The sequence below is a fragment of the Tetrao urogallus genome (assembly GCF_951394365.1).
Source record: "Tetrao urogallus genome assembly, chromosome: 1".
NCBI classification, from domain to species: domain Eukaryota; kingdom Metazoa; phylum Chordata; class Aves; order Galliformes; family Phasianidae; genus Tetrao; species Tetrao urogallus.
The window spans coordinates 63,283,887-63,306,926 of record NC_136813.1 but is presented as its reverse complement, the minus strand read 5'-3'; the positions used below and the strand labels follow the sequence as shown (position 1 = coordinate 63,306,926).

At 41.9% G+C, this 23,040-nt stretch overlaps 3 protein-coding genes across 3 annotated transcripts in view; 1 reads left to right on the top strand and 2 right to left on the bottom strand.

Moving 5' to 3' along the window:
* Positions 1 to 11,585: 11,585 nt before the first annotated feature.
* On the bottom strand, positions 11,586 to 13,408 carry COA5 (cytochrome c oxidase assembly factor 5; the record flags this gene model as incomplete). The annotated part of the gene is made up of 3 exons (XM_079543058.1): positions 11,586 to 11,852; positions 13,042 to 13,125; positions 13,307 to 13,408. The coding sequence occupies 3 exons, from the start codon at positions 13,406 to 13,408 to the stop codon at positions 11,811 to 11,813; spliced, it is 228 nt and encodes a 75-aa protein (XP_079399184.1). The 3' UTR covers positions 11,586 to 11,810.
* A 196-nt stretch (positions 13,409 to 13,604) lies between these two features.
* UNC50 (unc-50 inner nuclear membrane RNA binding protein) lies at positions 13,605 to 16,571 on the top strand (the record flags this gene model as incomplete). Its single annotated transcript, XM_079532725.1, has 5 exons — positions 13,605 to 13,884; positions 14,424 to 14,544; positions 15,709 to 15,848; positions 15,923 to 16,024; positions 16,435 to 16,571. 5 exons carry the CDS (start codon positions 13,605 to 13,607, stop codon positions 16,569 to 16,571), a joined length of 780 nt encoding a protein of 259 aa, XP_079388851.1.
* A 5,575-nt stretch (positions 16,572 to 22,146) lies between these two features.
* Positions 22,147 to 23,040, bottom strand: part of MGAT4A (alpha-1,3-mannosyl-glycoprotein 4-beta-N-acetylglucosaminyltransferase A) — a gene marked incomplete at both ends in the record, with an annotated part of 68,577 nt that continues 67,683 nt past the window's right edge. Inside the window, 2 exons of the mRNA XM_079549543.1 lie at positions 22,147 to 22,173; positions 22,351 to 22,463. Of these exons, the coding sequence (XP_079405669.1) occupies positions 22,147 to 22,173; positions 22,351 to 22,463 (140 nt within the window). The remainder of the gene's footprint in view (positions 22,174 to 22,350; positions 22,464 to 23,040) is intronic.

Sequence of the window (23,040 nt, the reverse complement as noted above, 5' to 3'; positions counted from 1 at the left end):
ACAAGGAGCTTAAGGAAAATAATTGAGAGGGTCTGCCTAAGCTCACCTGGAAAAAAAAAAGACAGCTAGGGGAGTGGGAAAGATATTGGACACAGACTTCAAGGAAGGATTGGTACTGTTAGGCAGAAAGAATAAAATACCTGAGTTGTCCAGCATGAAGTACACAGGCTTCAGCTTAGGAAATAAATAGCCTTTCATAGAATATATGGAGGAACAGCTGGGAAGACTTAACCAATTCCAAAAAACTGGAAGAAAAAAGTTCTTTAATCAGGCACCCAAAAAACAAGTGACCAAAGAATTGATCAATGGCAGAAGCAAAAGTTTTTAAAGAGTTCCCTTGTACCTAATTCTGTTTTCCCAGGGGAAATTGTTTTCCCAGGGGAATGTTGGTAATTCTGGAGGAATTAGGGTTTCAACCAGAAGACAAGCTTGTTGTCTTCTTCCTTCAGGCCCTCGCCTTTCTCACTGTAGAACCTCACCCAAACCCAGAAATGATGACAAACAGTCCAGCCACATTTTGGGAGTTTAAGCAGAGCTCTTTTCTAATGTTCATCAGAAAATCTCAGGGACCAAGTTCATCAGTGATCCTAGAAATACACGACTGAGCAGCAGACAAGCTCATGAGCCCTCAGTATTTTAAGGAAATGCTGTACATTCTCAGAACTACTATCAGAGTTAATGCTGCACTAATACTTATCACTTTGTCACGTGAAAGTATCAGAAAAATAGCACAAAGAGCTTGGCAAGCTCTGGTGACTGAAGATACAACCATGCTGCTGTTAAACTCCACTGCCTCCCAAGCTAAGTCAATGGACCAGATCAAGTGAGCACTCTTCAGAAATGTCAAACCAGTGGTTTAAATTAAGCCACTGAACTTTGCACTGGAGTTGTCAAAGCTTGGGCACAAGCATCTGTCCACCTGTTTTGCTGTGGGAGGCAGTAATTTCAAGCCTAGTGAATGTAGAAAGTAGCTACAGGATCAAAAGAACTGCTACCACCAGGAAAAATGCAGCAAAATACAAAGAGAAGTCCAGGGAGATAAGGACAAAAAGTATTGCAAGCCTATCATGGTGAGCAACACTGAAAAAGAAGTGACCAACACCACAAGCTGTTTTTTGAAGAACACAATGGGAAATTAGAGGCTTAGTAAATAAGAAAAACTATTCCCTTAATATTGGTCATCATAGAGAAAAGGTAGAAAAAGAACTGGAAAAAGGACACAGGGGACTCCAAGCATTTCTGAGACACATACCATAAAGCCATTTCGTCACTCTGAAGTCTTTATTATAACTCTCAAAGGTTGGACCAGTCCTTGGGAACTTCTTCTATAGACTTCAAAGGTTTAATGCTTGAAATAAACACAAAGCAGAATCAGAGGAAGACACAATGCATAGTGCTAGCATTAAGCAAGCACTGTGCTTCCCTTAGCACAACAAATTTAACAGCAGAGAATGAGGGAAAGAAAAAATTCTCTGCAGATCCGGCCCCTTCTGTAACTCCACTGCTGGTCATAATTTCCTTAGAGACTTGTTCTACTCATTCCAAGGTGAGATTCCAAGCATCTAATTCTTTATAAGCACATTTAATTTTCTTATACTTGCTTTTGCAGCTAGAAGCAAGCTACAGAGAGCTCAGTTACATGGGAGGGCACCGCCAGATGAAGCAGCTACTCAAGCATACAGTTGGCATGGACCTTTCTGTCCTGTAAAAACAGAAGGCTGTGTGTGTCCAGATGCATTCATAAGCACAGTTATTTTTTGTAGAAACCTATGCAGCTTACTAGACTGCAGTTAACATACCTTGCCTACAAAGAGCCCAAGGAAGCGAGGTGAAGTATGCTGTTTCCAAAGATGTGTATTGCCTATACTTTTACACTAACATCCTCTCTGCTTTCTCCTTTATTTTCCCCCTCTATCTCAGTGCTCCTTTCCTCTGTGCTCAGTCATCCTCTCCACAAAATCTGTCCTGCCTGCAACAAATGGGAAGAACAGAGCTGCATTTAAGGAACATCAGCTCACATACAACAGACTTCTCAGTCAGCACAACAGAACAGCAGGCCACAAACACGATGCAGGCCTGCCAGAGAAATACACCATGGAAGAGCTCATATTCTCATGAGTGAGTGGGCTGGGTCCACACGCAACAACTCAAGAATGCCAGTGTCTTTGTTCTCAGTGTATTCTGCTGATTGCATACAAAGCCTGAATAACACATGTTCACAAACCTCAGCTGCACAGAAATTCTTTGTCATGTATCATAAGGTACACAGAAGATCTCTTTCTTCTAAGATCAAGACCTCAAGTTGTCTGAAGATAGAGGGAAAACAATGTTACTTTCTCATATTTCATCAGTGTGGTTTTAGTTAAGTTAGTACCATGGTATGTCCTTTGATTTCCACACTTATTATTTGCTGCATATTAAGAAAAAATATAATTAATTTAAGAAATTCATGCTTGGTGGAAGTACAACCAAGCAGGAACAACCTCCTTCCTGAGTGAACGTACTTCACTGCAGCTTTTACATAGTGTTTTCAAGAAGTGCTAACCAATCTCAGCAGAGCTGGCACCTCCCTTTCCTTTGTGAGAGAGAAGCAGCTGGCCTGGTGGCCTGGCAGAAGCACAACGCCGGTTGATGCAACACAGCTAACTCCAGCTTTTGAAACTGGGAAAGCAGCAGCAGCCACCAAGTAGGGGACTGGGAGTTTGCATTCTGCTCTTTCAAGCACACCTCTCACAGAACAAACCACCAAAGCCAGTTGTAACTTCACCACCCAGCTGTGCAGTCAAGGCACACACCCTCCATCTCAGTCACTTCTTCAATTTACAAATGCCCCTTTCCTTTTCCTCATTTCATTCAGGGCATGCTTCCCTCCCAACCAGCTTTGCCTCAGCGGTTGTTCAGGTTTGCCAATGTGATCCATGATGACAGTTTCCTTGCTGCAAGCAGAGCGCACAGAGGAAATGATCACTGGAAGCAAAGGAAGGAAAGCAAGAAGTGGCAGCACAGTGGAAAAAAGGAAATGAAACTTCTCCTGTATCTGAAGGCTGGGAGAATCTGGTAAAGAGCTTACTATATTTACTTAAACAGCAATATGTATGAGTGACACATTTGAGGCTATGCCTATCTAACTGATAGATGTGGATGACATACACACAACCCAAAGCTTCCTTCTTCCAAGGCCAAAGGCATTTTGGCTCTGAGCAGCCTGGTCTAGTGGTTGGTGACCCTGCCTATGGCAGGGGGTTTGAAACTAGATGAACTTTGAGTTCCTTTTCAACCCAGGCCATTCTATGATTCTATGATTTTCCAACAACATTCCTGCAGAGGATGTCTGTTTAAGATTTAGGTAGATAACCAACAATAGGGAGGAAATTCAGTTTGTCAGAAAAGAAACAGGAAGGGAAGCAATAGGCAGAAGCAAGGAGCGGAGATCTGGGACATACTACAGTGCTTGATCTGCTGCCACTCTGCAGGTAGAGGACTCAAGCTTCATCTCCAAGCAACACCCAGGAAAGAAATGGGGAAAGATTTCCAATAAAATAATCTACAAAGGCAGTTCAGAAGGTCTTCTTACGTTCTAACTTCATGTTTAGGTACTAGCAGTTAGATAATTAAAATTTCCTGTAACAAAGCACATGACAAAAGCCTGAATTCACCTTAATAGTCTCTTCACTTCAGAAATGAGTTCTTCCCTCTAACACAGCACTTGCACCGCCACAATGGACTTGAACGAGTTTAGGAGATGGCGGATGACATCCAACCTTCAGTATATCTGAGACCTTAAGACCAAAAACTCTACAGCCCCAGTGGGGCAAGCTCCTTACTCTAGCCAAAGCTGAAGGAACACTTAAAAGAGAGATCATCTTGTTGCTAAGACGACAGGGTTGTGCAAGCTCATCTCCCTCGCTCTGCAGTTTGAGGGCAAGCAAACACACCAGAGCCTCTCCTGCTGCTGCTCAAAACCCAGGCAGCGCTTCCCTGTTCGCTGCCCGCGCCGGCGCTGCCGCAGGAAACACGCACGGTACGGGCCCGCACCGCAGCCGTCAGCACGGGGACGCGCCGCCGCTCGGCTCACGCGCTGCTCCGTCACGGGGAAGCGCGGGCCCGCAATCCAGCAACAAGGCGCTGCGACGGCGCCCCACCGCCCCAACCGACCGAATACCCGCAGCCCCGCACTCACCTCCGCAGCCCCGCGGCACTATGTACGCCGCGCCCGCCTGTGACGGCACCGGGAGCGGCCGCCACGCTCCGCTCCGCCCCTCCGGCCGGCCCGGCCCCCTGCGGGCCCCTGCTCCGCGCTGAGGGAAGGCGGGCGGCGGCCGGGGGCGTGCGTTCTGCCCACCGCCTCGCTCCTCCTTCGTCATCGTCGAGCGGAGGGACGCGTAAGCGAGGACGCAAACAAGTAAAAAAAGCGGGTCGCTGCAGCCCCACGCAACGGACAGGAATGGCGAACCAAGAAGCAGCCCTCCTAGGCTTCTCCCCGCAGGTACCGCAGTGACGGGGCAGGCAGCCCGGTACGCTCCGGTGTGCGCAGCCCCGCCAACATGGCTGCAGCGTGAGCCGCACAGGGACGGCTGCTGCCATCGCTATGCGACACGAGTTTCAACGTGTTGTTTTTCACTCAGAGGGTGGTGACGCACTGGAACAGGTTGCCCAAGCAGGCTGCGGATGCCCCATCCCTGGAGGCATTCAAGGCCAGGCTCTGGGCAGGCTGGTCTGGCAGTTGGCGACCGTGCACATAGCAGGGGGGTTGAAACCAGACGATCATTGTGGTCCTTTTCAACCCAGGCCATTCTATGATTCAATGAAAATGGGAAACAGAGCTTACAGAGGAGGCCTTACTTTCAACACCTAGTCAGACATACATGATTATTAACTTATGTTAATATGGTTTATGTTTGGTCATAGTTTAGAAAAAAACTAATGAACCATGCCTAATTAGGAAACCTCAAAACCTAATTGCCAGAGGAGGGAGACTTCCAGATCATTGCCCTGGGTCTGTTAGTTTAAGGCTGTTGAACATTTTCCTCAAAGATTTGAAAGCATCTGTTAACTCTGCTGATTTTGTGAACAACACACAGGGCAGCAATATGGTGAACAAAAGGACCGGGCCATCACATACAAGACCTAGAACAGATGATTTTGTTTCTTTTAAGCCAAATCCCAGGGTTACATGTCCAGAAAAAGGATAAAAAAAATGTATTTGGAACACTGGTCAAGCAGCAGACTGAAATACTGCAATTCTGAAAAGGGCGCCAAGGTCATAAAGGAATTGAATGCAAGATCCCAGCTCAACACTGACAAAGCATGACAGACCTAAGAAGCAAAATCAATTGTGTATAAAGAAAGATTTTATCTACATATAGGTCACCCAGAAACCCAGTATCAGGGGCTTATCTGCTGCTTGAGAGAACATTATGACACAACTAGCAGACATAACACAAGATTTTAGGAAGTAGATGTATGTATTTCCTCAAAAAATACAGTTATTTTATTTATAGAATCACAGGGGTTGGAAGGGACCTCAAGAGAACATTGAGTCCAACCCTCCCAGCTATAGTAGGTCACACAGGTAGGAGTTCAGATGGGTCTTGAATACCTCCATAGAAGTATCCTCTCTGGGCAACCTGTTCCACTGCTCGTTGCCCTCACTATAAAGAAGTTCTTCCACATGTTAGCACAGAACTTCCTATGTTCAAGTTTTAGGCCATTACTCCTTGTCCTATTGCTACACACTCAAGAGGAGGTCCTGGTCTCATCCATTTGCCTCCCACCTCCCTTTACATATTTATAAACATCAATCAAATCCCTCTTCAGTCTTCTTTTTCCCAAGGCTGAACAGACCCAGGTTACTCCGCCTTTAGTTTTAAACACATTCCCAGAAAGCAAATATAAGCAGCTCTTGACCACTCTTGCAGAGCCAGCCCCCAACTTTTCCTCTAAGTGGAAGCTGAAATCAAATTCCGATAATAAATATACACTTTCCTAACAGAAAGGTGTCCCTCCTTAGCATAAAAATTCCAACCTGCAGGAGATTTGACTTAGATGAAGGTTGTTAAACTCTCTTACCTTAAATGATAAGGAGAAAGAACACTTCACAGGATACCCCATTTCTGCTGAAAATGGACCTCATGTAGTTTCTGGGTTTGTACTGAGCAATTCAAAATGTTAGACAACTGGTGATCCCATCAGCACACTCTATATATCTTCCTCTTCCTCAGCCTGAAAGAGTTTTCCTCCCACCCAAGTTTCCAGAAACCATTCTGCTATAGCCATTACAGAGTAGTACAGCTGGTGGAGAACCAAAAGCCTGAGACAAGCAGGATCTACCAAATCAGACCTCTGTGACTTACTTACAAGGAAGACCACAAAACTTCCCCTGGCAAAACAACTCAAATTCCTGCCACATATTGTCTGAAAAAATAATATTCCTCATTCATCATGATAATGAAGGACAACAATATATAAGTTTGCAGTAGCACATTTATGTTAAAACTTGTAAAAACCAATTTCTACATTCTGATTTCTCCCTTGCTCCTTTTAAAATAATAGTAGTGATACTGCAGAATCATTTTGGATATCTTGTACTAAGTCACAGAGATACACTTACTACCTCAGTTACCAAAAATCTTTAATAATTCCCTTCCATTTCACTGCCACCCATTACTTCCTAGATGCAAACAATGATGCACACAAAAGCTTTCAGCAGGGAAAAAAAATGCCTCATGACATGAAAATAAATTCATGTTTGTCTACTCATCTACTGAGTATACCAAAATTTGAAATATATCACCTGCTATCAACATCATTAAGTGGCTATCAGAATGCTCATTTTGTTATTTCTTCTTCCTTTGATGTTTAAGTGCGTTATTAACCAACCACTGTAAATATTGAGAATAAACAGCAGTTCACTCCAAAAAGAGACCCACTATGATTACAGAAGTTTCTCCCAGCCTAATCAAACACACGGAATCCACTACTTACAGAAATACCTGTTAAATACTTTTCTAAAGCTATCCATGGCAAAACCACGAGAGGGATGGGTAAAGCAGAAATTCAAGATGCCTCATTTGGAAGAAGAAAAAAGGAGAAAGGATCTTAAGGCTCCTGGCTACTATTCTGTCAACTGCAGTTTATGATGGAAAATAAACTGCCATAATGTCAAGTTTTACACAATGATTGATACAGGTATATGACATACATATCCTAAATGACCCCATATCAACTGCTAAGGCAGTATGAACACTTGCTGAAATCCACCATGTCAATAAAGCTGCTGCAGTTCTGTATTTCTCAGTTTCCAACAAAATACTTGCGCAACAGACACTGCTTACCACCTGTGTTCTGTGCCAGAGTAATTGGCAGATGACTTCCCTCAGTGCCTCTTATAAGCAGGAAGCGTCAGCAGACTTTGTTCTAGGTTTCTTCTGAAATAAAACCACTATATAAAAAGCTGTTCTGTTGTTGTTTTGTTTTTTTTTTAAAGTATATTTCAAAACTTTAGACTCCACCATCCAACCTGCTACTCCCCAGAAACTTAAAAGCGAAGAAAGAATATACAGCTTGTTTCTTCGGCCAACCAGTGAATAGTGAAGGTCTTCGTAACACAAATACATGCACCTAAGATGCAGAAAAACTTTAAGTGATTATTAAGAACCCTTGTCTTTCCTTTCAAGATGGGCAACTTAAACAGTAAACGTTACTAAGTGCATCCTTCTTGAAAAGCAGTCCCTTTCTCTCACTTGTCAGTACATAGACGTGGGCCTTCACCAAACTAGTTCTGTTTAAGCAGTGTGCTTAAACTTCATATCAACTAGGAAGAATTGTGGAAGAATTTCCAGACCACGTTATGTGACTGCAGCCAGCTGAACATGAGCTAGCAGTGTGCCCAGGTGGCCAAGATGGCCAACGACAGCCTGGCTTGTATCAGAAACAGTGCTGACAGCAAGAGCAGGGAAGCGATTGTCCTCCTGTTCTTAGCTCTGGTGAGGCCGCATCTCAAGTGCTGTTTGGTTTTGGGCCCCTCACTACAAAGACACTGAGGCCCTGGAGCATGTTCAAAGAAGGGCAACAAAGCTGTGAGGGGTCTAGAGCACAAGTCTTATGAGGAGCAGTTAAGGGAATGTCAGCCTGAAGAAGAGGAGGCTCTCTCCTCTTCTTTTTCTCTAAAATGACATGAAAGGAGGTTGTGGTGAGGTAGGGGTTGGCCTCTTCTACTGGGTAACAGTGTTAGGATGAAAGAGAATGACCTCAAGCTGAACCAGAGGAGGGTCAGGTTGGATGTTAGAAAGAACTTCTTCTCAGAAAGAGTGGTGATGCAGTGGCACAGGCAGCCCAGGGAGGTGGTGCAGTCACCGTCCCTGGAGGTGTTCCACAACCGTGTGGATGTGGCACTGAGGGACGTGGGCAGTGGGCATGGTGGGGGTGGGTTAGATTAGATGATCTTAGTGATCTTTTCCAATCTTAACAATTCTATGATTCTGCACTACATGCGCACAGCTATGTAGGTGCAGAAGCATTTGCAGGACCATTGCAGACCATCAAGAGAACAAATGAAGGGATGAAATTATACATAGTAACGACACAGGCATGTCCTGACACTGCCTGAGCTGCAGTGCGCAACCCGGAAACATCCAGCACCCTTGGGCTCTGCCACCACCTGAAACCAATGGAAGAAGTGAGAGCAGCAATGGAAAATTTTTTTGTACTTTCTCAATAGAAATCACTAGCATGGCTTTGGGTGCCACTTCAACTTTCTGTCACAGGTTCAAAGTCATAACGTATTCTATCTTGAAAAATCCACCACAGATCGGAAAACTGTACTTTTAAATAAATAACAGTGGAATAGCACAACACAAAAGACTTAACATTGGATTATTCAAAGGAAAACATTTTTGTGCCACAGGAAAAAAAAGTTGGAATCATGCACATAAATTTGGAGTACTTGGAGTTTTCTATTAATGAAACAGGATTTTTATAAATCATACAGGAAACATTAACAGCTCTCAAGTAGGACACTGCTCATACTCCCAAAGCAATTATGTAATTAGTCTTTTTTAGACAGAATGTTATGTCACACAATACTGGTATTGAACAGTCTCTACAGCAAGTCAGTATTCAGATAATACATAATTTTATATTGGTCTGGATAGTCTAGTGAACCATTAGAATTTCTTAGTGTGAAAGCCTCCTATCAGATCTAGCAGTATTAATCTCGTGTTAAATTACTTAAATCCTGAAGCATTCGGTAGCAAACACTAGACTTTAACATTTGATCTCCATTGGCTTAAGCCAACAACAAAATAATAGGTTCAACTCGTCACCTGCCTGTGCTCTCCTGCCTGCTCATTCCCAAGAGGAGCTTCTGCACTGTACCACTGTAAATGATATTTAGTTATCTGCTAAGTGGCTTTCCATTTATTTTTATTCTTCCTTAAGAATATATATGTATCTGTCTCCACAGAAGACTTGTAACACTTTGAAATTATAGGGCTAAGTCACGGAGACTGTTTGTATAATCAAGATGTTATAATCACAATATAATTGTATAATCAATAGATATCAAGATGTTATAATCACAATATAATCAAGAGAATCAGGCAAAGTAAACAACGATCACAAAAGAATAAGTGGAAGAGCTTACCCTTCGGCTGAGCTCACCAGAAGACACCAAGAGAGGTGATCTCCAGAAGAGATCCTTCCCCTCTGGTAGCCAGCTCTTAAATAGGTCTAGGAGGGGTGGAGCCTGGCTCCACCCCTTCCAGCAGCACAGGTGAATTGCCTTCACCTGTGCTCCTCTGGCTGACTCATGGCTCGCCTCAGGTGATTAATCAGAGGTTCAGGCCGTGACTCAGCAGTTCCCATACACTGTTAAAAGACATCACAGCAATTAATCAATGTGTATAAAGAGAGAAACTGGTACCTAGATTGCAGAAAACAAAGAATATTTGCAGTACTTCCACAGACAAAGCCACTTTCACTTGACAGGCAGAAAATCAAAATGTGAAATCAGTGTTGATTTATGATTGCAGTAATATGCAAATCCTACACAAGAAGGAAAGCAAACATATATTGACTCATCACAGAGCTGTTGCTTAAGAAAGACAGAATTGCATCATCAATGTGCTCAGCCACTGAAGTCATTGATTTTACAGATAATAATCACTGCATCCATCTGCTCTGTGGCTGTGCGTTTTAGCCAAGAAGTTTCTATGTCTCTTTCTTTTCTATTTCCTAATCTTGCTTCTAATCATCATGTCTGAAATTATTTGAGCTTCCACACATATGAATTACGTTATCATGTATTTCTTAAAGGCTTTATGAGGCAGAGAAAGAGGTGGACACACTGAGGGAAAGGAAAAACAAGTTCTTCAGAAGCAAGTTCTCAAATAGAAGGAATAAATATTGACTACTATCATGGCTTTAGTGCTATTTATTATCTGATATCCTCATAAATCCTTCTTCCTTACCAAGGCAGGGCAAAAGACTAACTGATGAGTTACCTATAGTGTCTCAAAGAACACACTCCATCTGCAGACAGAACTGCCACAGTCATCCTTGGTCAAAGGAGAACAAAACAATGTCTTCCTCTATTAATTTGTTCGCCTTCTCACTACTGCTGTTCCATAAATTATGAAATTATTCAAGATTTAACACACACATTAAAAAAAAAAAAAAAAACAACTAAGGGAGAAGCAAGCTTTTTAAAAGTTCTAATAGAAAACAGTTACAATGTACCTGCATATGAACATTTTACACCCATAAATGCAAACCAAAGAATTCAGAGACAGAAGCGAAAACAAGAAATAGGCTTAGAATGTATGGACTGCAATTTCCAACAAACAATCAAGTCCAAATCATCACCTCTAGTTTGTGCATATGTTTGCACAAATATTATGCACTTGACTGAAAAGTGATGCAAAAAGATCTCAGAGGATCTTACAGATGTTCTAAACATTTCTAGAACACAGTGAGAGTGACCACAGTCTCCTTGCCTTCTGGCTTGTCAGGATCCCACTCCCCCCACACCCAAACACATGCAGTCAGCCACAGCCTGGACACAGCTCTCAAATTATGAAAAAGAACACTGCCATCATACTCCTGTACCTGTGTCAATACAATGAGAAGACAGATTACGGTAAGATTGATCAAACAACCTTTAATATACAGAAATCAAATTTTAATCCAGTTATCCAATGAGATCAGACCATGCTAATAAGCATGCAAAATTACATTAAAAGGAATTTGTATCATGAGGAAAGAGAGACCATCCTTGTGTGTGTGGCACTGTAATGACATCACCACTTCTACCTGCAGGAGTAGAAGGGCAGGAGTATTGGGCAATAAACTAACTGGGAAAGAAGCAGCTCACACTCATCTCACCTTGGTCAACTCAGCTACTCTAAGGACAGCTCTACCCTGAGGTATCCTCAGGCACACCATTCAAGTCAAATTTCATTATTTTCTATTAGTAATGGTAAAATATTACCAGAATTAGTATAACTACAAAAGACAAACTTCACTCCAGAACACAGTGATAACTTCAGCAGCTTTTTCTGGATTCTGTGTATTTTATTACAGGCATGTGGCAGGTACCCATTTCGGCCAGAACTTGCAGCTTTATGCTTCCCTTCTTTTTAACATTTAAATGCACACCCAGGCATCCATCAGAATTTCCAGAAGTTGACACCTTCCATGAAAGCACTGCACAAAAGAATGTGTGGCAGACAGATTCTTCTTACTTTAGCCTCTGCTCCAGTTAAAGTACTGATGAACTCCAACTTCCCATGACAGGGTCTCTTCCAAGGACTTCAGTATCCCTTCCTTCCTCTGAATCTTGTCCTGGTATCCAGCTGAAAATTGAAGACAAAATACAAAGACCACAGTTCATTTTGCAGAAGAAATACTTCAGAGCACTTGCTATTTTGTAGCTTCAGAATCAAGTTCAAAATGAAGCTGAACTCAGTGCACAGAAAGTGAGTGACGCAGCCAGCAACTTACAGGGATTTTCCAAGTCAACAGATGTCGCAATACCTAAAATCTCATGCAAAATTAAAACTAAGTGGGAAGCACGCTGTGCATTCTGAGGTAAATGCAGTAATACCACAAATAAAGAGTGGCACGGGATGCATGAGTACAAAACAATGCAAATCTAGTAGGACCTTTTTCCAAACAATGCACAAGCAGGATGAGGAAAATTCAGATTGTGTTTAAGGAGGAGTTAGCAGCAATATCAGTGGGGCCAGGGATAACTTAAACAGAAGCCTGTGAGAGCCACACCTCCTCTCACCTAACTTGAAACTCTGTGCTAGATGCTCTGTTTCATTAAACTCCTTTAATGATCTACAGACAGACGACAGACATCTGGAGACAGTTATGCTGCAGCATCAAGTATTACATACTTCAAGTGCTAACATACCCAGCATATTTTTATGTTTCTGGGCAAGGAACTCCTATCAGAACTAGACAAACTTCATCTAATTACATTTTCTTTCTTTTCACAGCTGACTTCTCACCACCTAGCCTGATAACCCGCTATTGAAAAGATAAAAAGCCAAACTCCCTAATCATCCAAGTGCTTCTAATACCCCACACTGCCTATCTTCAGGCACACAAACCCATACCAGTAGTGGAAGTGCCTTTTGACACGACAGCCTTCCAACTCGAGTGTTCTCTGTACACGTTTTCCTATGACTTCAGACAGAACTCAGCTTCATACCTCAGTTTACTCAATATCTCAGTTTACAGCTATAGCATCTATAAATGGTACTTAAATCAAGGCTTGATTAAAAGCAGTGCTGAGAGCACCCACCTCACTTATCTTGGTTGCTGCATTCTAAGCTGAATTCAATCTTAATAAGCATCTCTTCCAGCTTACTCACACTCTACAACTTTGCTGTTCACAATATTCCACATGAAATCCAAGGGCCAAAACTGCTCTGTTTGTTGAATTAAAGGCTTTTTTTTTTTTTGGAGAACAGAGAGAAAGACTTGAAAGCAACAAACCACTAGGAGAAACCCAGCGCGCACACGGGCACTTACCATCGACCTTTTGCATGCAAAAAACGTGAGCTGCAAACCTTTGCAGTGCCCTTCCCTCAAGCATTGCTTGGGACTTTTGTTTTCCTGTCGGATGAGAAGCAAAAGGATTAAATCACCCAGTGGGCGCCCTCAGCTCAGAGCCACCGGGGACGCCTCGCTGAAGGCAAACTCGGGGCTCCGCCAAGGCACCGCGCCCGCCGCAGCCTCACAGGTGGCCGGCGACGACGGCGGGTCTGTGGAGGCGCGGGGTCGCTCTAGCTCTCACCTGCAGGACGCAGGGGCTCTCCAGCAGGCACTGCTTCAGGTCCTCCCGCACCCCACCGCAGGCCCGCCCATCCTCCTCCTTCTCCTCGTAGTACTTGGGCATGGCGGAGGGACCGCGCTACATGGCGCTCAAGCGCCGCTACCAGCGACGGGCCGCCATATTGGAGCGCGCACGGATTTCCGGCCTGAGCGCCCCGCCCGAAGGTGGCCGCTACGCGTGCGCGGCGTCGCCGGAAGCGGAACGGGCGGCGGAGCGGGTGGGGTTTGGCGCCGCCGTCCGCCGTCCTTTCCGTGGTGCGATGCTGCCCACCACCTCCGTGGGGGCCCGCAGTCAGGGCAACGGCGCGCTCAGCCCCCGCGATGCGGCGCGGCACACGGCCGGCGCCAAACGGCACAAGTACCTGCGGCGGCTGCTGCACGTGCGGCAGATGGACTTCGAGTTCGCTCTGTGGCAGATGCTGTACCTGTTCACTTCCCCGCAGCGGGTCTACAGGAACTTCCACTACCGGAAGCAGACCAAGGACCAGTGGGCGAGGGACGATCCCGCCTTCCTGGTGCTCCTCAGCGTGTGGCTCTGCGGTGCGTGCCGAGGGAGAGGCGGGGGGAGGCGGGGCTGAGAGCTGCCGCGTAGGGCTGAAGTGAGCCGTGCTGTTCTCCCTGGTGACGGCGATAGGATGAGAAGTAATGGCTTTAGGTTGTGCCAAGGGAGGGCCGGGTTGGATTTTAGGAAGCATCTCCGAAGGTACAGGCTGCCCAGGGAGGTGGTGCAGTTACCGTCCCTGGAGGTGTTCAGGAACCGTGTGGATGTGGCACTGGGGGACGTGGTCAGTCCACGCTGGGGGTGGGCTGCTGGTTCGACTGGATGATGATGTGAGTGGTCTTTCCCAGCCTTAGAAACTCCCTGAGTCTGCCCATGGCTTCGGTTAACAAGGAGCTTTTACAAAACAGTATTCTATTGCAGCATTGTGTGAATTCAGAGCTGATGCACTGAAGATCATGAGGTTAAAGATAAAAAGGAAACTGGAGATTTTTTAGCACCAAACTCAGAAAAATAACACTGATTTACAATCTTGTGCTTTCTTTTCCAAAGCTAACTTCAAAAATCTTTCTCTTTTCAGTGTCTACTGTAGGATTTGGATTTGTGCTGGACATGGGGTTTTTTGAAACAATAAAGTTGCTGCTTTGGGTTGTATTCATAGACTGCGTAGGTGTTGGTCTCCTGATAGCAACACTGATGTGGTAAGTAGTTGTAGAATCATAGAATGGTTTGGGTTGGAAAGGATTTTTAAGATCATCTAGTTCCAAACCCTGCTCTAGAGATGCACACCTCCCACTAGACCAGGTTGCTCAAGGCCCATTCATCCTTGCCTTGAATGCTTCCACAGAGGGGCCAGCCACGACCTCTCTGGGCAACCCGTTCCAGTGTCTCACCACCCTCACAGTAAAGAATTTCTTCTTGATATCTAGTCTAAATCTACCCTCTTCCAGTTTAAACCATTTCCCCTCGGAGTTCAGGGCTACTGTTGGGACAGTGATGGGCTATGCTGACTGTAAGTTTTGGGCCATTGATTGTTGGACTGGATTATTTTAGCTGTCTTTTCCAAACATGACTCTATGAAACGTTGCTTTAAAAAAATCATCTTTTTCTTTACTGGTTCCTGTTAGAAGGTTCATCAGTAGAAAGGCTGTATTCTAGTGAACGTTAAAGTTTTTCTCCTTATGCTGGTTGGACTTAAACAATAATTCCAAATCAAGAACTCGGTGATCAGAAAGGAATCTTAATTCTTCTGCCTTGCTTCAAGTCTCTTCCTCCTGCACATGCTTGCCTTTTTTTGCAAAAGTTTCCCCTGTTCACAATGAATCTGAGGGCCTTCTTGCCTCACCTTACCCTGCATCCAGTATCTGCCTCCTTCTGACTCTTCTGCTGGCATAAAGAAATTTCAGAGGAAGTTACCCTGAAAGATTCTCTTGTTTGTAAGCACATGGAGTTTGTTCTGCTTCTAAACAGCATCTATTTTCTGACATCAGCAGACCTTACACTGAATTAAATGTAAGGACTTGAGGTTTGTTCTATAGTCAAAAAACTGGCGACGTTGGTTCTGCAATAGCCAACGTGCAATTGCACTGATAAATTCTGCCACTGAACCATTTAAAGGAAGAGTTACGGCATTTGTTACCTGCAGTGCCTTTCAGCTACCTGTTGAATGCAAATATTGAAGTCAGAGTTTTAACAAAAGTGTTCTGAGGTCAGTTTGGCTTGCATAATTACTAAGTATCTTTCTCTCCCAGAGCAGAAGTACCAGAATTAGGATCTGAGAGTTAGCTTGCTGTCTCATACCAGTGTTTTGTCAGTCAAATTCAGAGCTTCACATTAACCACATTTTCACTTATCTTCGCACGTAGGTTCATTTCTAACAAGTACTTGGTAAAGCAGCAGAACAGAGACTATGATGTGGAGTGGGGATATGCCTTTGACGTTCATCTGAATGCTTTCTATCCACTCCTGGTCATTTTGCATTTTATCCAGCTGTTTTTCATCAACTGTAAGTAAAAGATTTTGTCTTCTCTCCGATGAAGTCATCTATCACAGCAGCTGAGAGCAATTTTTCTCTTTCAGATGTCATCATACCTAATTCAGTCATTGGATATTTTGTTGGGAACACATTATGGCTGATTGCAATTGGCTATTATATCTATGTGACATTCCTTGGATACAGCGGTAAGTAATGGCAACTTTTTCTGTAGGACTGAAAGAAAAAGCATTATTTTAGTCTGTGTGTCAGTTTGACAAAGATGTACCCAATGCATGTTTTCATAAGGGTAAACAACAGAATTTATATTTTTCACTACAGCAGCTTGTACTTGGAGACCTGTAACATCTCAACTTGCTTTTCTTCTGTAAATCCACTTCGAAACATAGGATAAAAGTTTGTATTGAGGTTAAGTCTGTATTTTTAGGTGACTTTACCTATCCCACTTAACTCAAGTTCTCTTATATCTGCGATCAGCGCAGGGCTGATAGTACAGCAGAGCAGTACTATTTCTGTCTTTCCTCAAGGCCCTTCTCGATGAAGCACCTGTTTGAAAGAGCACTCCTTTACATGTGCTTCACTTTTGCCTCTTTTTCAGCATTGCCCTTTCTGAAGAACACAGCTATCCTTCTGTATCCGTTTGCTCTTCTCATTGTGCTCTATTTGATCTCATTAGCATGCGGATGGAACTTCACCAAGATGCTTTGTTCCTTTTATAAGTACAGAGTGAAATAAAAACAGGACTTCATTTATCTACTGATTATTTTTGCTTTATCTTAGCTGTCTTGATGGCAAAAAAAACAGTTAAGAACTGATTGTAAATGGTTGTAAATTTCTCTTTATTGTAGATAATTGTGTAAAAAAAAAAAAAAGTTTGAAGTGTCTTTTTTTTATTAAAATATTTACACCAGTAAACATGTTAGCAATTTTGTTCAAATACTTTTGCAGTACATTCCTACAAACAATTGTACATCTGTAACTAACTGCAACAAGTCTATGTAGCATAACTCTTACTGCAGCTATTTTGCACATACTGGCATAAGCTCTACATTACATGGGTTTTAAGTGACACCAAAGAGCATTTTGATATAAGAATAATATTGGAACACCTTGCCTTGGGACTGCATGAAAGTAGAAGTGTTGTTAATACTGTTGCAGTGGTAAAGCAACATCTGGCTCCGGGTGGAGAACTGTCCTCTCCTTTTATGAAAGAACTTTAGGTCGTTTTGTTGTAATGGTAATTTCAAATATACACAGACAATGCTGGCACACAGAAGTAACATTGATGCAAGGCACGATTACCATGACCCCATACCAGGTTTCCAAATATAGCAGCAAGTTTTTTAATCTAATCTAGAGAAGTCCAATGGGTATTATTACATCCACTATTACAAGTGGGATGTTAATGAAAATGGAAGGAAAGTACGAGTTAATTTGGCCACACAGGCTTATGGCAATGCCTACAGCTGTGAAGTCCACAAGGCAGAATAAACTGACCATCACAAACAACACCTTCTGGAAAATGAAGATGATGACTTCCCTAAGACTGTGTTCAATATGAAACGTGAGCACTAGGATTCAGTTTCAAAAACAATGCAAGAGTAAACTGCATACAGTAAGACTTTGTATTTCAATACTAGAATTCGATCTCTAAGGAAAAACTATATCTTATCTTAAAATACCAAATATGCTGGCAGTGCATCTTACAGTACTGTGTGTTTCAGCCACTGTTAAGGCTTGAAGAGAATTGTGTTCCCCCCTCAGCAGCCACTGAGCAACGTTCCCCTTTTAACAAGGAAAGCACTGAACCGCTGACACAAGGAAGGCTAAGGATTCCAGGCTGCCCTGGCAAACGAGCTCCCGTCCTGCAGGCAGCTATGGCCTTACTGTACTACGTTCCCTAAAAGGAATCCTAGCACCGCTTAAGTTCAACACTGAAAATTCTTCATATTAGCGCCCTCTGGTACGATGCCATTGAAATCAATGGAGGACTTGGGGCCTGTGTACCTTGCCTTCAGAGTTCATCCCCTCAAAACAAGGCTTCATAGTTCTCACAATTAAGCTACTTGAAGTTGTAGCTGCTCACAGTTCACAGCAGAAATCAGCAAAACCCTTAAGAACTAAAACACTCAAAGAATAATTCATTATGTCTGCATGGGGTGTGTTTTTAAATCAGCAATTGGTGCTAGCCTGAAAACACCAGCTGCTTAAAAGCCTTTCAGCATTACACTGGTGACCGTAAAGACAGAAAGCATAGGGCTTTTTCTTCCTTCTACTACAGCTCCTTGCCTTCACTAGTTCAGAACACATCCCTCCTTGTAAGGACAAATATAAAACTCAAGGTCGATGTATTGCAGAGGGACAAGGTTTGAAAAATCAGATTTTTCTTTTCCATGAAATTAAAACAATATTCTGCCAAGTTGGAAGCAACCTACAAATTACTACAACACTTCATTTGCAGCAAGCATTTCCAACAACAAAAGAATCCCACTATTGAAATAATACATATTTAAAAAAAAAAAAAAGGAAAAATGTTACATTGTCATTTGATTTTGCCAAACACCAACTACACTCCAGCCCATTCAAGGAATGATTTATATTATATGGGTCAAGTGTAACTTGCTTTGCTCTTGACTGACTCAAGATACCTTAAAATAGTTTCTTTCAGAAGAGCTAGAACTTGTGACAGAAGAGTGCAGCCTTCCACTGGCCCATGAGTCTGATAGTTAATTTTCCTAAACCTCGTTTTAGTTAAGGAAGAATCAACGTGCCTTTAGGAATATTTTCTATCACTACCAACAAATTGTTAGGATGCCTACAAAAGCACAAGTCTTAAACAGTTACTTTAGAAAAATGTATATTAAAAAAGTGCTAATGGGATTCTGTTCACATTACTTTGTTTTCAGTAGGACTACCCACGAATCGTGCACGGTAAGATTATACTGAGAGTTTTATATTTCCTTGGTCCAGAGCAACCATGATCAGCTCCAAAGAGCTGGTGCTCTGATCAGCTGCTCTGCTTGCATCCAATACATGACACTAAGAATAATTCAACCAAAAAAGGATTTTTTCTGTTAATGACTTTGAGTTCAAGTCATCTTTTCTGAAGCAGCTAATAGGGTCTTAGGATAACGGTTTATTTTGAAACATTTGTCATTATTTGTTTACTATAAGATTCACTGACCTACAGGGTAAAAAAAAAAAGTTAATTAAATGTAGGAAATCAGGTAATTGGTTTAAAATGCTGAGAGGAATCTTGTGGTAATAATTTATAACTTATGACACATGTAAGATACACGGCCCATCTGGAACATACCCAGAGTACCTGAGGCAGTGACTGTCGAACCAAGCAGCCAAAGCATTCTTATTTCAGCAGTAATTCCAGGGAGGAGACTTGCATTTCATTAGACCAACTTGAGGATTAGAATTTGGAAGTCTGAAAGCCCAAAATAGCTCTGTAGTGATAATTTCCAAGCAATATTGCAGAACTTCCTGATAGGTCTGAATTTACCTGAATCTACAAAACTTCATTTGTGGCACAATTATTGCAAAAATATACAAGCTGAAGAAGATCATAAGCGTTCAGGGAACCCAACTCCTGCTGATACAATGCAATCTTTAAGAAGAAACAAAACCAAAACCTCTATGCTTTATCAAGCGCTAGTTAATTTGTTGCTTTTGATAAATGTCATCTTGATGTTCTTGAGAACTAAATGTACTGGTAACCCCCCAGTTTGGTAGTGAATGTTGTAAGGGATTTATCTAATTACATCTATTGTCAATGATTCATCTTAACAACTGTGAAACATTGGAAACAGCGATGCTTTGACAGGAAGCACATCATCAATAAACGGTACCAATGAATGTAGGAACTTGTGGAAAAAGCTAAAAGTTACTATCAACAAAACACCTTATTTTAAGAAACTACAGTACTTTATGTATTTCTGCAATCAAAACCATAGTAAGTAGCTAAAGCCTACCTTGTCTGCATCATTCATTTGCAGACACAGCTCAGAAGAAAACCTACTTCTTTAGATCTGTGCCAGTTAATGTGTGATACAAAGCCACTGCAGGCTAATACTTTGATGGAATGACACTGTACATACAACAGATTGGAATATGGCAGCACAACAGGCTAGATTCAGGTAGAATTTTGAGCCAACCTTCCTCACTTTTATTTACAGCAGCTGATATAATCAGAAAAAAAAGCAAACAAGGTTTGCCTGATAGGTTTCTTATTTTTTCAACTTAAACTTGTCCATCTACACAGGGCTTCTGTGTACAAATCGTATCTTCCCTGCACCCTCAGACAACATAGCTAAAACAAAATGACTGGCCTGTAGAAGTAGTTCTGCTTACCAACTTGAGTACTGCTGCTCTGGCTAAGCTACAACACAACTGGTCAAGGAGGCAGAAGAAAAGACAAGTTGACTCTGTATCCCAGTGGTAATAGCTCTTAGCTTGCAATGCTGAAGTCAGGTCTAGGCTCCTGCTCCTTAACAGTAGGCCACGAAAAAGAGGCCAAACCTCTTAGAACTTTCCTGCTAGAGACATGAATGCAAGATCTTCACTCTAGAATACAGACCCTGCAGCAGGCTTTGCATGTCTGTGCCCAGACCACAGTGTTGCTGGGGATGAGGGAGCTCCTCCTCATAAGGAAAACTGCACCAGCTTTTGAGACATCCATTCCAGGAGGCTGCTTTGCAGCACGGCTGAGAATCCCCAGGCCAGGGAGAGGCCTCCCTCCAGCATCAATCAGGCACTTCATTCCTACTGGAGAGGAAATCCTGCTGCTTCTTCCTGACCATCTCTGACCAGGTAACTTAAATCTTCCCACATCTGTGTCACAAGCACCTTCACCTAAGCTGAAGGACTCTTAACAGTGGCAGCATTAGTGCTGCAACAATTCCACTCTGAATTTAATCCAAACCCCTTTTCCTGACAGAGTTTTTAGTTTAAGATCACTGTTGTTTCCTTTGCAACAAAAATGCAGGGCGCTAACTAACTTCTTATTAGGGACCCAATTCACTTTTTATCTTAGTAAGAGCAAGTTCTTACACTGATCACTAAAGGAGTCAATCCAAAACCTTACTTTTGAACAATGGAAGAAAATATAAATAAACCAGAACTACTCACTGTGATGTATCAAAAAAAAACAAAACAAACACTGCAGTAACTCCTTGAAAGATCTCTGTAGATCAAGTATATCTAGTTACTATTAACTCTTTTGAAAGAAGTTAATCTCTTGTCATTCCAAAAGCAAAGCTGGGGAATACTTTTTTTAGTACAGAAAATGAATTTGTCCAGGCTAAGAAATGCCTAAAAAGTTTTGTTGTTTTTTTTTCCTTTTTTTTCCTTTTTTTTTTTCTTCTTTTTTTTCTTTTTTTTTTATAGAAAGAACAGTTTGGAATTGAAAAACTCTTCTAAAATGCAATGGATTATTGTATCTAAAATCACTGCAGATTTGGTACATAATATGAAATAAGATATTTCAACATGCTCTTCATGTGGCTACAAACTGTACAGAGTGGAATTTCATTGTTCCAAAGAAGAATCCTCTTCAGAACTCTGATAAGTGCCTCTGAACATAATTCAAATTCTGTGTACAAAACTACATAATTTAGAAACTTAAACTGGTTGTTTTTGTTTGTAACATGGCAGTATATTTGAAATATGGTATTAATTTATGTTTGCATCTGCAAAGAAAAATGTAGAAAGATAACTTAAACTAGAGAATTCATAAGAAAAACTATATCAATTTAAAATTTTACTGCATAAAAATATGTACTTTTCAAATTATTTTAATAAATTAAACATCCCTAACATTTTTAATATATATCCCTGACAATCTATAAAAGAGGGTTCTTGTTATAGAAAATAAATGAAACTCCGAAAGTACCCCCTTCATAAAACATATTTAACAATAATTATATATTTTTCTTCTTTCAGGAATGTAACAATATGTACAACTTCTCTATATTACTATACTATCAAAATAGTACAGATTAAGCGTAGCAGGGTTCTGCAGCTGTAAGATGGCAAAGTCACGTTGAAGTGGAGGGCAACTGAGGCCTCAGATGAACGTTATCAGTGTGGAGCATCAGTTTCTGGATGGTTCAGATAAGAAGGGGTAAATACAATCTTCTCATCTACAGTAGATTTCACGAGAGGTAGAGTTCAAGTGAAAATGAAAAATTTGGAATAAGGTGCATGCTCAGTATTTTCAATTTGTGACTTGCTAAGGATGTCAGATTTCATAGGAAAAGTTTTCAAGGATTCCTTCTTATCCCTCTAACGGGGATTTCAATGATCAGTTTGTCATCTTTTTAATATGAATCTGAAACAGAAAAGCAGAAAAAAACTCATTACATTTTAAGGAGATTGCAGTTCTCTCAGTAATAGAGGAAGGAACTGTTTTCAGTGCTAGCCAAAATTTTGAGCTTCAAACACACTGAAAGAATAAGAAATCTCACATTTGCAGTTTTTATTTTTAGAAGATTATACCATCTCTCACCTCATTCAGAATTGCCCAGACTGCTGAATTTTGTATTACTGAAAGCCGGAATGATGAAATAGGGTTTAGGCTGGGGTCAACCATTCCTTCAGCAACACCGTTTTCGAATTTCCCTGTAACAGAAGTGAAAGTATACCCTCAATTAACTTCTAGTCAACAAAGCACAAACTCTATGTCCAAAAAATGCATCTACAATATCACAATTCACAGCTGATACCAGGTGCTGCTGAATGCAGGGCTGACTGGTATCATTAGTATCATGGTCTAGTATTAGATATGGAGGTTGGTGCCCCTGCCTATGGTAGGGGGGTTGGATATTGATGACCCTTAAGGTCTCTTCCAACCCAAGCCATTTTATGATTCTATTATTTCCCAAAACAGAAAACAGCCAATGTTTTGGTATCAATTTGCTGATACTGTAGCAGCAATCAAGACAGGAGATGTCATCAGAGAAGCCAGATCTGAACAGGATTACGCTGAAAAATCAGAACTTTTGAACTGTCTGTACTATGAGCACCCCTGAAGATCATAGGGGATTTTAGCACAGATTTTCATGTAATATCATGGACCTACATATGAAGCCCCTGGCTTATGTGTGTTCAGAGAGCATTGAGCATATTCATGCTTAATGTACTCCCATTTAAAGAATCCTTAAATATATTTATTACAATTAGTAAGTAGTAATATTAA